Consider the following 15,252-nt stretch of genomic DNA (forward strand, 5'->3'; position numbering starts at 1 on the left):
AAAAATTAATTCAGCAAAAAAATATTCTGTGAAAGATCTAAACAGCTGAGATAATTCTACACAAGTGTCACACCGTGACTTAACCTCTCAGTGTCTAACCCACAGCACAGATCATGACTCAGAGGGACAGTGTGTCGAAAAGGGAATATTTAGTAATATCTAGCGGTCAAATTCTACAGTGAAACACTCCCTTTGCTCACTCCTCCCTTCAGTGAAGCATCAGCGGCCTATCAAGAAGCTCCTGTGATGATATGTATGACCCTCCATTTGTCAAGTTTTCTTGTCAAAAACATATATCAATATAAATTATTTTGCACACAACAACTCTCTCCTTTGTTCTTGTCCTCCAACTGCTGAACTTTCAGTGGCCACTCACTCAATATAAAAACACATAAGTTACAAGTTTGTCCATTCTGTGCTGCCGTAGGAACATGGCAGTGCAAGATGAAAGGGGAACCACTCCTTATATAGATATAAAAGGCTCATTGTAGGTTAACATAAAACTTTTTTTTAATGTTTAGGTGATTATACACTCATTTCAAAATTCTTACACTACCGGTCAAAAGTTTGGAAACACCTTCTCATTCAAGGGTTTGTATTTATCATAATTATTTGAAACACTGTAGATTAATATCAAAGACATCAAAACTATGAAAGAACATATATGGAATTATTTAATGAACAAAAAAGTGTTAAACAAACCAGAATATGTTTTATATTTTAGATTCTGTAAAGTAGCCCCCTTTTTCCTTCATGACAGCTTTGCACACTCTTGGTATTCTCTCAGTCTGCTTCATGAAGTGGTCTCCTGGAATGGTTTCTAATTAACATGAGCCTTGTCAAGAGTTCATTTGTAGAATGACTTGCCTTCTTAATGTGTTTGAGACCATCAGTTGTGCTGTTCAGAGGTAGGGTTAGTACACAATGGATAGCCCTATTTGACTACTGTTGTAATCCAGATTATGGCAAAACCAGATTATATTATAGTTTAGATGTCTTCAGTATTAATCTACAATGTTGAAAATAATTAAAATAAATAAAAACCATTGAATGAGAAGGTGTGTCCAAACTTTTGGTAGTGTATGTATATTATATTCCATGTCTACTGTATCTGTTCCACTATTTGCTGCTGGATACTGAACACTGTACCTTTAAAACACACATGCAGTTGTAAAACCCAATAAAGGACATTTTTAAAAAGTTAATCAAGTTAATCAAAGCTGCAAATATATATATTAAATAAATAATGGATCAACTGACTTGAACTGACAAAACTAAATAAAGTTATCTCTTACTTCACAGTGTTTATCAGCTTCAGAGTGTTTTAGCATCTTTCAGCTTACTGTTTTGATTTCAATTCCTGCAACTGTAGTGTTCGCTCCCTCTGACTGCTCCCATCACATCTGTTTCAGGTACAGGGCAGCTGTTTCTGATAAAAGCTCAGACAAATTATCTGTAACATTATCTGCCCCAGACCAAACTGAAGACAAGTAAGCAGATCGTGTATTTAAGCATCTAGCAGCCAAAGAATGACATGTTTTCTCAGAAGCTGGTAGAGGGCCAAGAGAGAGAAAGGGAGGTGAAAAGCTTTGCATAGACAAACATTGTCTGAGCAATGGCAGACACTAAACTATCTTCATAGAGAGAAATTATAATTGAGTGAAAATACATATGCCTTTTGCCTTCTTTTTCTTGATTGTTGAAAAAAACTTGTTTTATCTACAACTGTGGATACTGTCATCATCAAATAGGGTCAACTTGGAAACACAAATGTATCACGGTATCAAGAATATTTCAACATGTTGCTGATTTTTGTCTTTGGGAGACACCTAGTGGTGTTGCAGATGTAAGACATAAACCAAAGCACATGACAGCACGCCAGGATTAATGGTTAAAAATTGATAAGGCAAGCCCAATGAATTTCACAGTAATAGTCAAATAGTGTCTGTATGGAAATTGTCCCAACAACTTAATGTGCAATAACCAGGCAGCCTGTTCTGCCACATCCCCTTCATCAGCTCACAAATCCAATATTGTCAAGCTGCAGCTCCTGACCTACTGACCCTGCACAAAATAATACCACACATATGGTGTTTTAGCCTCTTAGGGTGTGCGGCACGCTTGCAGAAGAGGGTGAGGGGGGCGTTAAATCATCAGTAAACATGACGTGCCATTACTTAGTTACACTTTAACAACAGATAGTGAACAAATACATTAATGGACACTGCTAAAATTCCTTAATATACTCAATGCAAAATATAAGATAGGATTCAGTTTAGCCTTGAGTGCAGTGTTTTTCAACAGATGAAATGCCTAGATGGTAATGTCTTGTCTCCTTTACTGATGCCTCTTGCTAATACATTTTCAACTTTGCTGCTGTAACTCTACAAATTTCACTCTGATGGGATTGTTAAAGGATTATCTAAATCTCAAATAAGCCATGGATCAGAGAGATTAGTGCCATTCTTGTAAACTGATGACACACAGACAACACATACAGGGCATAGACAAAATAAATATTGAAGCAATAAGCTCTAGGTAAGGAGACGTGTGATCTAACATTACACTTGAGCAAACATACTTATAGATTGAGGGTGGATGAAATATCTTGTACAGACATTCCCACCTATCCACCATAATATTACAACCACCTGTGTGATCCATGCAACCTGATGCAGCAGCAGCTCTACCATTAATTCCACTTTTGAGAAGCCTCTGTATTGCCAGCTTTAGATGACATAGTCAGAAACTCTTCATATTTCTTATTGAAGTTTTAGTGGTGGGGGACTGGAGTGAGTTATACTCACATGTGTTCCTAATATTATGCTCTCCTCATTTGTTGAAGGACAAAATATTAAGAACAGCTTTCAATATTATCAGTGTATGATCCTCAGAGGATGGATCTGTGACTGTGGCGATTGTCTGACTGATGGTTCATAGATATTTCTCTCTTTGGCTCTGAGCTATGCACACAAATATAATCACACTCCCATCAGCACTGGTTTAACTTATACAAAATTCACAAAATGTAAGCATGCTTACTTTTTTACAATGGCATTTAGCTCATAACACAGCTATACCTACAGTCTTATAGGTCCACAGCATGGCTCTGTACTATTAGCCCTGTTTTTAACAATGGACGTTTTGTCACTTCCAATGACATCTTTAACCAGTAACCATGGAGTCATATTACAGGTGCTGTGTTTGTGTGTAAAGGTGATTAGAAGTTGTATCTTGTGCATCCAGGACAGATTGGAATACATTTGCTCGATCACCTGCTGCTCTGCTCACCCATTTTGCCTCCTTTTGAATATTATATAATATTTATTTTTCTCTCTATGTACATGTGTGTAATGGTTGCTGAAGAGATAAAATATGTGTTACTCCTGTTAAAAGTGTTTACACATTCAGAGAATACTGTAACATATATTCATAATGCACTGTTCCCTGATTCTATATTATTAATCATGAGACAGAGGTTATTATAAAGACAATATAAACTTGGTAAATCTTTTTTTTTTTTACTGAGGTTAACAAACTAAAGAATAGCTTCATGTGTGTATCTTTTTTTTTCACTTGAAATGACATTCTTTAAAATTACAATATTACAATGTATGTTCATGGGGCACAAGGCAATATCTTATTATCCCTATTCTAGTGTGTTTTTAATATACTGTCTCCAAGACACCAACTCATGATGCTGAAGTGATTCTACACATCTTTATGCGTCTAAATGGTTACACTGAGCTAGAATGGAAGTCCTATTGGCTTTTGGTTATAGTTTGAGCTGACATGATTGTGTCCCCACTTAAGACTGTAATGATACAGTGCAAGTTAACTAACAGAAAAGGCAAAACTCTATAAACAGTGATATTAAACTATCAACCCTCCTGTTATGTTTGTTTCTTAGAGACAGCAATAATGTTACAGGGTAAATTTGACCCGGGGCATATTTAATGATTCAAAAGTGTCAGAACCCAAAACAATCCCAATAAACATTCTTTAAAATCTCATTATTAACTCCATTACTAACCATTTAAATCAATATTTAGTGCAATGGTGCTTTTTAATTCTCACAAATCATGGTTCAATGGGGTTAACTCACTTGTTTCTTTGTGAAAATTCATGTTAAACCTTTATTCAATGTACATTGGAAAGCCCTATATATAATTACAATAGTTTTACATGACTTAGAATTTTGTTCATTTTCTTTTGTATTTTATTTTATTTTTTCTTTTGCAAAGTGATGTTGATAAATTATTCTATATGTTGATTGCGTTAATTAAGTTAAGCAGAAGAAGTTTCATACTGAAAAAAAATACTTTTAACAATTTTCTTTAGATTTTTTAACTTAACTTATATATTTACTGTCTCTAAGGGACCAAATCATGTTGCTGAAGTGATTCTACACATCTTTATGTGTCTAAATGGTTTAACTGAGCTAGAATGGAAGTCCTATTGGCTTTTGGTTGTAGTGTGAGCTGACATGAGTGAATGTCAGCTCATGACATTCACATGAATGTGTATCCCCACTTAAGACTGTAATGATACAGTGCAAGTTAACTAACAGAAAAGGCAAAACTTTAAACAATGATATTAAACTATTAAACATTAAGAATAGAAAAAAATAAAATAAAAATATTTAATATTGTTATAATGGGGAGGGGGAAAGGGGGTCCTGCACACCTGTGCAAATCACAGATCTTTAAATCTGAAATCAGCGTCTGCTCCAGCTCTTTGTGAGAGATGTGTGTCTATGACCGGGCCTACACTCCTGTGTGAGATGCACACTGAGAGCCAATGTGGAGGTAACCGTGGTCACTGTTTCCCTGAGGACCGTCTGGCGGCGAGGGCCATTAATTATAAGAGACAGGCAGACAGACAGCTAGCCAGCTCACCAGACAGACGGACAGACAGACAGTACCGCAGAGAGCGCAGACAGGCCTGACAGGAGCAGGCCCGACAAATACAAAGCGAGAGGAGGAAGAGCAGCAGCACGCGCGGCCAAGAAAAATAATCCTCCCCCTGTAGCGAGTACAGCTCTGTGCGCCGCCCCGCTTCTCCTGCTGCCAGAGAGGACTATGAGTAAATACATTCAGGCATAATAACCCTTTGTCATAAGAGAAAGAAACGCCATTTGCGACGGAGATAAATAATTGAAAAAAATGCGGCTGTCCGACTGCGCATCCCTGGGAGTGAATAGTGAAATGCTGCGCCAGTGTCCCGGCTGAGAGACGGAGCCGATCTGACCCAACATATGCTCCCGAGCTTTTCCCCCCTCCTGACATTATACACACAATATCGCTGCTAGAATCATCCTTTCCAACATGGTAAGTTGTTTTCTGTTCTTTTTTTAACGAGGTTGTGTCGGCGACGAGCGGCCTGTGGGGGAAATGCACATCCGGGACTGTATTTGGGAGAAGTCATAATATTTTATGAATCATAACTTGTTATGATGTGGGAGCGCGCGTGGCGTGCAACAGGTCGCCGTACAGTAGCGGGGACGCGCATCTCTCCGCGTATTTTGCGCTTGTTTCCAAACATTGGCGTTTTAACGTCCCACCGTCGTGTACTCGAAAATAATGGGCAAGATGGCACGAAGATACGAATGCTTTGTTGGCACAATAGAGTTGGGCTTTTTTCGAATAATCCGCGATGTTTTTCTTTTCTTACCATTAGATAACTGTGTGAGAGTGATTTGATGTTTGTTTTTGGACAATATCTCATCGAGTGCGCAGTAATACGCACGTCTTGAGCTTAATCAATTTATTTTAAGGGTTTAAAATCGATCGAAAATCACTGTTTTGTTCAAATAGATAAAAGCCCATAAACCCACTGCAGAGTTAACACAAGTACGTCGTTAAAGTCTGTCATATAAAATGATAGGACTCATATCTCTAACATGGGAGACCTATTTTAAATACAGACATATTATTTCCTGACGTCACAAAAGGCTACCTCGCAAGGAGCGATAACAGACTTTACATCAAATGTGTTTTTATTCTAACCGAGCCTCAATAGGGCATTAAGGGGGTGGGGGTGGGTCTGGTGGGGTGGTGGGTGTCACAGGGCCTGGGTGAAATATTATTTCCCTCCTCACTCTGGCTGTGTCTTTCTTTCACTACCTCTCTCCACGTGGTAAGCAGTCGGGATGAGGGTGAAAAGGGAGCATTGTGCCTCTAGTCAGTGGCCTTATGTGCTGGAGAGGCTCTGAGAGGGTGATGCTCACTCAGCTGTGCTCCCTCAACGCCATTGTTGCAAATTCCACCTCATTTCAGCCGCTCTGTTTACTGAGCTCACACAGGCGCCTGTTTTAGAGGCGGCGGGAGCATCCTGCAATCTCACCCACCCAACCAACCACGCACCTCGAGTGGAGTGTGTGTGCATGCGGGCAACAAGGTGGCCTTTGACACAAAATTCTGTTTTGACGGGCATTAAAATTTAATTAATTAAAGGGAGATTGCGTTGACTTTTGCGTCCACCTGTGTGCACAGTTCTCCTCTGCTGCACGTAGCAAGAAGCTCACGATGAGGTCTAAATTTATAGGATTATAATCAGTGCACGAAAGCTTAGGGTAAGGCCATTATGCGATGAACTTCAGCGTCAATTTATGAGGATTTACTAAAGAGAGGCAGTGGACTCTTGGCTCAAAGGAAGGGGTGTTCACTCGCCATTTGAATGCAAAGTAGTAGATGAACAAGTGAGCTGTGTGTGTGTGTGTGTGTGTGTGTGTGTGTGTGTGTGTGTGTGTGTGTGTGTGTGTGTGTGGAAGGAGGGCCAACGGTGAGTTTTGAGAAAAGGGAGAATTGCCGAGAGAAACTGTCACATGGCACTTTAGCTGTTTTTCTTTCTCTGCACCACAATGCCACCAACGTGGACAAGCTTTGTTCAGACCAATCAGCTTGGAGCATATATTGTAACATTTTTGGGAGAAATTATTTTTAGTTTTTCTTCATTTTTTGCTGTTCCTCTGAGTAATTTTAGATACTTACTTTTTCCAGTGTGCAGGGAGACAGAATAAAAGTTGTGTGTTGGCCAATGTGCACCTCCGTCGGTCCCATCCTGCAGAAGCATGTCCCGTCGGAAACAGAAACGACCCCAGCAGCTTATGAGCCTGACCCTCGGTGCCTGTCGGATACTTGAGCATGGTGAGAAAAGACTGCATATCAAAAAAAGTACTGCTCTTTCAGTTAGATCGCATTGGAAAGTAGATTAAGATTTTTAAAAAGTCATTTTTCCTGTACAAGGGATCACAAGAGTAAATAATTCTTAGTGTTGTAATAATATTTTATAACTGCTACATCACATTGTACTGTAACTTTAGACCTAGGATCACTTGCCCAACTTATATGGAAGTTTTGTTTATGTAAAGGTTGTTTATCTTAATTCAGAAATTGTTTTCAGGATAACTGAATCTGTTTCATTTGAATCTAAAAAGTAGACAATGTTAAAAATACACAGTCTCAGGTACGTGCTGTTTGCACTCAGAAAAAGAAGACATCTTGGAATTATTGGCCTGCAGAGTCCTTAATTCATTCTCTGTGGTGGCAGCCATTAGCTGCTTTCTTTGCCTTGTAAAACCCAAATGTCCTCACTTCTCATCACTGCCAGGTTCAAAGACACAGACCACCCACAATGGGGAGAAAATACAGTGAACCCCTGTAGAAACATCTGTGATGTGAATGTCAAGTGAATTTGAAAATGCATTAGAAAAAGCAAGATGTCGACTTGGTTTAGGCAAGAGGATGAGCATGAGGAGGTTAAGAAAAAGGAAACATTGTTAGGCACTGTATAAGGTGTTCTTACTGCTATAGCATTAGACCCCATTGTCCCCTTTCAGCTTTGTTGCTGGGCACTGAAGCATGAGCATACCCATGAAGAAGTGTGTATGTGACAGGGTTTGTGTGAGTGTGTACACAAGTGTGTGTATTTGTCTCTGTCCAGATACTCCAGTTACAAGAGAAAGGCCCACATTGTGTCATAAAAATGAGCTTAAAGCAAAGGGCAGTAAGTTTAGCATTTGTTCGTGTGTGAATGACAAACCTATGAAAAAGATAGAAAAACATGTTCTGTCTCTGCATTGGTAGGCAGGCTTTGTGTGTATGCTTCAACATGTCCCCTTTGTTTTTTTTGGACTAAGTTAGCTTGCTGATGGTTTGTGAGTCATCATGTCTGTCTGCAGGGCTGTTTGTTTTCTTTGCACGACACCTCTCTTCCTCTGCCTAGTGCTAAACCATATCAGGAATGCGACCTCAGAGTGTTTAAGGTCAAGTCTGCCAGCCAATCAGGCACCCACTACAGTGTCCAGTATCCAGCCAGGACCTAACCCTCAGCACCCCTATGGGCTACATGGGGGGAAGGGCTCTTAAGGAGATGAAAGAAAGACAGATTGAATGGAAGAAGAAAGAAAAAGAGAGGCAGGGATGGAAGAGTGTCTCAGTGAGTGAGTGTGGCTGCTTTTATTGGGATCGGAGGTGGGGGGATGAGGTAAAGTCCACTGTCTTGTGTGTGTTACCCTGGAAACAAGGTAGACCCCTTTATTGGTAGGCAGTGTATTCTTGCAGATCAGTGGAATCTGTGTCTGATGTGTGTGTGTATGTTAGCAAGTATGCATGTCATGTCCCATTTGTGTGTGTGTGTGTGGTGGCGGTGGTGGAAAAGCTGCAGTTGATAGGACAGATAGGAGAAAGACAAAAAGAAAGCAATAGCAAATGATTAAGAGGTGCAAATTAAAGCAGGATGTTGAAAGTCACCTCTTAGACAACTGAGTTCTTTCATTTTTCTGACACCCACCAAATGACATCTTTCTCTTGCCCTTGCTTGCTCTTTTTAGTTGTTTGTAAGTGCCTTGAAATGTGGATTTCTAAATAGAACACTTTCATTAAATAAAGCTTTCTAACAGAACAGATTGTAAACCATCTTTAAAAGCATGATTACTCTGTTGTAATTAAATATGATACAATTACATTTAGATTTTCTCCTTTCAATTTTTCTAGATGACAACTTGGCAGTGAAGTCATACCCCTCTCCACTTATCCTGGATTCTCCCTCGTGCTCTCCAACCTCCTCTCTTCAAAGCTCCCAGTTGCACCTTGCACTTCATTCATCTCTCAAGAGCTCTCAGACCCCCTCTCTACCCACTGACGGTCCACTGCCATCCTGCTCAATCAGCCAGCCCTCCCACCAGCCCCTTAAAGACCCACAGCCCTCCCTCCCAGCTAAATTCCCGTACTCCACTCTCCTTTCCAACACTAAGCATCCCCTTGCCCTTCAACTGTCTGACTGCAATTCTACGTCATCTTCAAGTACCCTAATCTACTCCTCTAGAGGTGCAGACATGGCCTCTCCTAAGCTGGGACTGTCAGCGACCACTACCACCTCTTCTTCTTCCTCATCGTCTTCTGCCTCCTTGTGTCCTCCACCACATCCTGGAAGCCCCAGCCGTGTGCCTGAGGGCCCTCCAAGTCCTGTTACCCCAACTCCCAGCCCAGGTGTGGCAGCTTCCTCATCTGCACCCTCAAGGGCTCAACTGAGCATTGCCCTAATCCTGGAGGAGCTGCGAGTGCTGCAGCAAAGGCAGATCCACCAGATGCAGATAACTGAGGAGATCTGTAGACAAGTGCTACGCCTTGGTGGAGCCTCCTATTCCATAGACACACCCAACCAGCATCTCCTCCCCTCCTTGCCTCAGCTCTGTCTTGAGGGCAGCAAAAGAGCAGCTAGCCCAACTTCTGAGCCAACTGCAACTCAGCCTTCCACATCTGTAGCTCCTCTACTGGCATGTTTCTCCTCCCTTTTGCCTTCTCAAGTAGCAAACAAACCAACAAAGCCTAGCAGTTCATTATCCCAAATCCTGCAGCCCCACAAGCCACAGATGGAAGGGACAGTAGGGGCTGCAGGGGTTCACAGTTATCTGAGGGGGAGTTCTCGGTCAGCAGCTTCCTCCACCTCCTCCTCTGCTGCCATTTCCATGGCTTCCTCCAACTGTCCACTACCCCTGTCTTTAGCTCTGCCCAACCGCTATCTTCATGAGAAATCCTCAAATACCTCTGCACCCAGTGGGCAAAGTGGCATGTCGTTCCTAAACTCATCCCTCTCTGCTTCAGTCCCAATGGTCCCAAACTCCCAGCAAAGTTTGCAGGCTCTCTCTGGAGTGACAGACTCCTCTGCATCCAGCTCTACCACTCCTGGTCGCCTCCATCACGGCTGTCGCTTTTGTGGTAAAACTTTCAGCAGTGACTCTTCCCTACAGATACATCTTCGCTCACACACAGGGGAACGACCCTACCAGTGTCCCGTGTGTCTCAGCCGCTTCACCACACGTGGGAATCTCAAGGTTCACTTCCTACGCCATCGTGAGCAAAACCCAGAGCTCTCACTGTCACTCCTGCCACCTTCTCTGTTTGGGGTAGCATTAGGGACCAATAGAGTATCAGATATGGGACAGGCAATGAGCGCTGCAAGCAGTGCTGGTGGTATGAATATGATACAGAAGAAGCCAAAAAGGCCTGAGGATGAAACATGCGGGGATCATTTGGAAGTTAGTGGTAACAATGCTGGATTTTCTCTGGAGACCTCTGGAGGATCCACCCCTTCTACCCTACCCCTACCCCCGAGCGTGGATCTGGCTCTGATTTCCCACTCTCTCCTACAGCTCAATAGGGCTGCAGCTGTAGCAGCTGCAGCTTCTATCACTTCGGGCTCAACCCAGTCGTCCTCTTCTTCAGCCTCCACCTCCTCACTGGCTTCTTCCCTCCTCTCAAACCCTTCTTTGGCTTCGTCTTCCACCATTGCGGGGTTATTCAAGGGCACAAAGCAACACTTTGATGAGAACACTCCCCCTCAGGCCCCAATGCTTTCACCTGCAGCTTACTCTCAGATAGCTAACCTGCCCAAGCTTCTCTTCCCATCTGTCTCAACTTCTTCCTCTACCCCTGCTGCTCATACATCCCTCTACAACCATCCAGCCTTGGGCTTGCTTCGCAACCCCCTACCTAATACCCCAGGCGCTCACCAACTTGCTTCCTCCAGCCATTCTCAGCTTTCATTCCCTTTCTCTTCCTTCCCTAAAGTCCAGGGTTCACCTGGTACCACTCCCTCTTCAATGTCTTCTTCCCTGGCTAGCTCCACTCCTACATCTGAAACCTCAAAGCTGCAGAGGCTGGTGGAGAAGCTAGAGAAGGTGCCTTCCTGCTCCTCTTCACCCTGGGCTTCCGCTACTTCCTCCTCCATGCTGGAGATGTTATCTGGCAGTAACACTACCTCTTTAGCAAGTTCAGCCAATAGTGGTTTCACAAATGCCAGCACTTCAACAACATATGTCATGGCATCCCCACCATCTTCAACTCTGGTCTCCACTTCTGTTTCAAACTTCACTCGTGAGATGGTTGCTGCCCTGGGTATGAGTGCCAATGGCAGAAGTGCCATGGCAGGGGGCTTACCACCATCACTCAGCATCGCAGGACTAGCTGGTAACATGGCAAACAATCAATGTGGGGTGTGTCTACGGGTGCTGAGCTGTCCCAGAGCGTTGCGCCTGCACCAGGCTACTCACCTTGGAGAACGCCCTTTCCCGTGTAAAATATGTGGCAGATCCTTCTCAACCAAAGGCAGTCTGCGGTCACATGTGGCTACACATCATGCCCGACCACCAAATGCACGTGTCCAGAACTCTTGCCCACTGTGCCAGCGCAAGTTCACAAATGCCCTTGTGCTCCAGCACCATATTCGTATGCACCTTGGGGGGCAATTGCCCACAGATATCACAGAAGATTCTGTGCATGATATGCCAGCTGAATCCAATGCCAAAACCTTGTCACAATCACAATCCCAGTCCACAGATCCAAACACTGCTTCTAGTAAAACGCCCCCTCTGGCAGGCCTCCCTAAGAGCCCAGCCCCAAGCTCACAATTTCAAACTCCAGCAGTTGGCCCTGTCCCTGTCTCTAGTGGCATAAAATCAGCTGAGTCAACCAAAAGTCCCAGCAAGTCTGGGTCCCCAAGCCCTGATCTAATTCCCCCCTCTGACCTAAGCCCTGATCCCTTCATGAGTACTACAACACAAACTCCTCCACCAGGCAGTGTGGACCCCCCTATTCTTTGTGTCAGTGCCCCCTTGCTTGCCCCCCAGGAGATGGATCAAGCCTCCCCAGTTGGCAAAGATAACCAAGTTGAACAACAAGCCAATGCTTCCATTTTTAACAAAACCACAGTATCTTCTAATCCCATGGAAGAGGATTGTGGAGAGGGTGAGGTGCCCACCTCCTCCCCCCTTGATTCCAAACCTAACCTTGAGGACTTACAAAGCACACCTGGCCTTGATGCCCAATTTGCTTATTCTTCTCCTGGCACTTCCTCCATCTCACTTCAAAAAGATGCTCTCAATGTTGATTTATCCCCAACCTTAGAATCAGAGTCAGTACCCCCAATGCCCCAATCATCAGAGCCCATGGAGGATGACAAAGATCAGTCTCCTCCACCAGCAACACCAAAGCAAGACCAAGCAACTGTTCCTGATGAGGACCCCAAAATGGTGCCCACTTTGGATGCTTCTGACACTACTGGTGCTGAAGTAAAGGGTGCTTCACAGAAAGCTGCCCCTTTTGTAAGAGAGACACGTCAGAGCTTTCATTTAGGTTCATATGGAAGAGAAGACCCGATGGAAAGTGTCAAGATCAGTGGATCAGCTGAAAGTGAAACACTGGATGCATCTGTCCCCATCAGTCTTGCCCCAACCCTGCCCTCTCCAATGTCTCGTCCAGAGAAGAAGACCTATTGCTGTGCAGAATGTGGAAAGGAGTATGCCAGTCGCAGTGGACTGAAGGTGAGGAGAAAAAACACATTTGGTACCTTGAAATTTAGTCTACCATTCATATGTTACTGTTGTAGTACACAGCTTTTTAAAGAAACAGAATACTATGTATTTCAAGGGACAGATAATTTTTGCCTCATAAAGACAAAATATGAGACATATGTTTGACATAATTTCCCATGGATTTAGCTGTACCCCGCATTACATGAGACAGTTACATTTAGTCTGACCTATTCCTTTGTGTTCCAAGGGGCACATGAAACACCATGGGGTGGTAACCAAATCGGCACGGCCATCAGGAAGGAGTAGTCGTTCTTCTGCTGACCAGCCTCAGTCTTCTTCCTTAAACATTCCTGCCACTAGGAGCTCAGCGGGCTTCTGGAACCAGTACCAGGCCTTCCTCAATACCAGTAATGAGTCAAGTGATAACCCAACTGATGGCAACCAAGGAGAGAACGAGGTAGCACAGTCTGCAAAATCACCTGTTCAGTCTCAGATGGATCCAAGAGGCGCTGATGAAACTGGGGAAGAGTCTGGCGAAGGGTCCTAACTTGAGTCAGTGTGATAGGCCTGATTGTGTTCTGGTGTTTTCAATCAATGTTTACTTTTTGGTGAAACCGTATGGGCATTTGCGTAGTATTGCTTCCTTAACACATTTTAGTAGCCTGTCAGTTTGATAGTCAGAGTAATATGTTTGTATGTGAAAGTTGTGAGTCAACCAGCTTGGTCCTGTGTTAAAAAAGAGACAGCTATTGTAAAAATAAAATTGCAAATATTCAAGATGTGACAAAGTGAGTCCAGTTTTGCTGGATTTAATAAAAATGTGACATAACATTTGTCTGGCTGAAGTTGTCAATAGCTTGATGCACTTTCCAACAAAAAATGTCCCTGTTGTATCAATGTTTCATATCAGACCTGGGTCAAGTATTTTTTGTTTTAGTTACTTAGAGATGATAGGCAAGGTTTAACACAATGGAACAAATTTGATATGAGCAGCTAATGAGTGAGACACAGAGAATTAAACCTGAAGAAATAAGCAAATTGATCCAACTGGCACCAAAGGAGGCTCAAGCTAACCAAAAGAAAATGTCTTAATGAATGCATCCTAACCTGTGTCTGTTTCATATTTGTAAAAGTCTTTCCCTAGGTTTGCGAGGGAACTGTTATTAACAAGGAAAATAGAAAACAGCAAAAATGTTTTGCTTTTTTTGTTTTTTGTTCTACAGATTTATAAAACCTTGTTTTGCTTTGCAAGAGAAACACAAACTGAAAGTGCATCCATGGGGAGTATTAGGTCTGTTGTCCACCATATTGTGGTTGAAAGAAACTACTCACTCAAGTTGTTGTGGTTTACTTTTCACCATATTGTCCTGTCTAACTAGAAGCACAGCTGCAATGTTTGTGAACCCAGTAAGGACATGGTCTTTTGTGTGCCCTTTGACCTTCAGCTATGTGTGTATTATGATTGTTGTTTGGTCCAAAAGTATTGTGTAACACTTTTTTCAGTTACTAAAACTTAAGTTTCAATAAATATCTGAAGTCTATGTCTGTTTGTTGTAAAATGTACTTTCAGTATCTCTGTATTAAAACCAGTTTGGCAAAACAAAATCTATCCATGTCTCAGTTAATTATATTAAACACAACGATATTTAGCTGATGTACTGATTTATTTGCAGAAAAGACACAATGCACAATTTAGGCCTTTTTTTTTCATTAAAATGTCCACGATCCCCAACAGTCACACACCACTGATTCATGCGCTCTGCCAAGACAATCAAAGCTTCTCTTTTTGTGTCAAATCAACCAAGATGACAAGGGCAGCAGAGATTCCTCAGTCATGAAAAGCAAAGCAGCTGAACTACAATGTCGGACGAAGAGGTTGACAGTAGGAAGTGTGCTAAATCTCAAAAGCTGTGCACTTTAATTATCAGATTTATCACTCTACTGTGCAAATTAGCTGCTAAATAGCATCAGCAGTCATGCAATGTGAAGTGAAATTTATAGGTGTCATTACAAACAAACAAATGAGGGCCACAACATGCATGAAAAAGAGCTCACTGTGTCAAATGACAAAGTCTGAAGCCGTAAAATGTAAATGTTAGAACTACACTGTTTCTATGCAATGTTCAACCTATTCTCAACAATAATTCAGAGCCTTATGTAGTTATAGTCATAGGCATTTCTAGCCCATTTTTGGGGGTACTTGGTTGAAACGTAATATTTTAACAACAAATGTACAGCAGCTCCACCGCGTTTCACATGTTGTGCATTGCATTTCAAATGAAAGTCCAAAAGATAACTCAATGTCAGTTGTTGGTATTTTTGGTACTCACTATAGGGGGCTGGTTTACAAAAACATACATACTGTTTTTGTATAAGTTGAGGAGCTGCAGTATCAACATGAGTTGTCTTTCCCCAGAAATTAGGGTCATCATATGTTA

At 42.3% G+C, this 15,252-nt stretch overlaps 2 protein-coding genes across 8 annotated transcripts in view; one reads left to right on the forward strand and one right to left on the reverse strand.

Moving 5' to 3' along the window:
- trim110 (tripartite motif containing 110) overlaps positions 1 to 7,133 on the reverse strand; it is a 27,013-nt gene extending 19,880 nt beyond the window's left edge. Inside the window, exon 1 of the mRNA XM_034703894.1 lies at positions 6,993 to 7,133. The gene's annotated coding sequence lies outside the window, so the exon portion shown is untranslated. The remainder of the gene's footprint in view (positions 1 to 6,992) is intronic.
- Positions 4,740 to 14,423, forward strand: sall2 (spalt-like transcription factor 2). 7 transcript variants are annotated; one of them, XM_034703892.1, is made up of 5 exons: positions 4,845 to 5,330; positions 7,002 to 7,148; positions 8,227 to 8,439; positions 8,997 to 12,823; positions 13,062 to 14,423. In XM_034703892.1, the coding sequence occupies exons 3-5, from the start codon at positions 8,394 to 8,396 to the stop codon at positions 13,359 to 13,361; spliced, it is 4,173 nt and encodes a 1,390-aa protein (XP_034559783.1). In that variant the 5' UTR covers positions 4,845 to 5,330; positions 7,002 to 7,148; positions 8,227 to 8,393; the 3' UTR covers positions 13,362 to 14,423. The 7 variants fall into 7 exon arrangements, with proteins under 7 accessions (XP_034559778.1, XP_034559784.1, XP_034559781.1 ...); XM_034703887.1 differs by lacking the exon at positions 8,227 to 8,439 and having other exon boundaries at positions 4,740 to 5,330; XM_034703890.1 differs by lacking the exons at positions 4,845 to 5,330; positions 8,227 to 8,439 and adding an exon at positions 4,784 to 4,808.
- The last annotated feature ends 829 nt before the right edge of the window (positions 14,424 to 15,252 follow it).

The sequence above is a fragment of the Notolabrus celidotus genome, chromosome 15 (genome assembly GCF_009762535.1).
Source record: "Notolabrus celidotus isolate fNotCel1 chromosome 15, fNotCel1.pri, whole genome shotgun sequence".
NCBI classification, from domain to species: Eukaryota; Metazoa; Chordata; class Actinopteri; order Labriformes; family Labridae; genus Notolabrus; species Notolabrus celidotus.

Bases quoted from the DNA above. Each gene is read 5' to 3' on its own strand.
- sall2 (XM_034703887.1), top strand. From the start codon at position 7,073: ATGTCCCGTCGGAAACAGAAACGACCCCAGCAGCTTATGAGCCTGACC. The intron at 7,149-8,996 runs GTGAGAAAAGAC...CAATTTTTCTAG, and splicing joins CTGTCGGATACTTGAGCATG to ATGACAACTTGGCAGTGAAG. The intron at 12,824-13,061 runs GTGAGGAGAAAA...TTGTGTTCCAAG, and splicing joins CCAGTCGCAGTGGACTGAAG to GGGCACATGAAACACCATGG.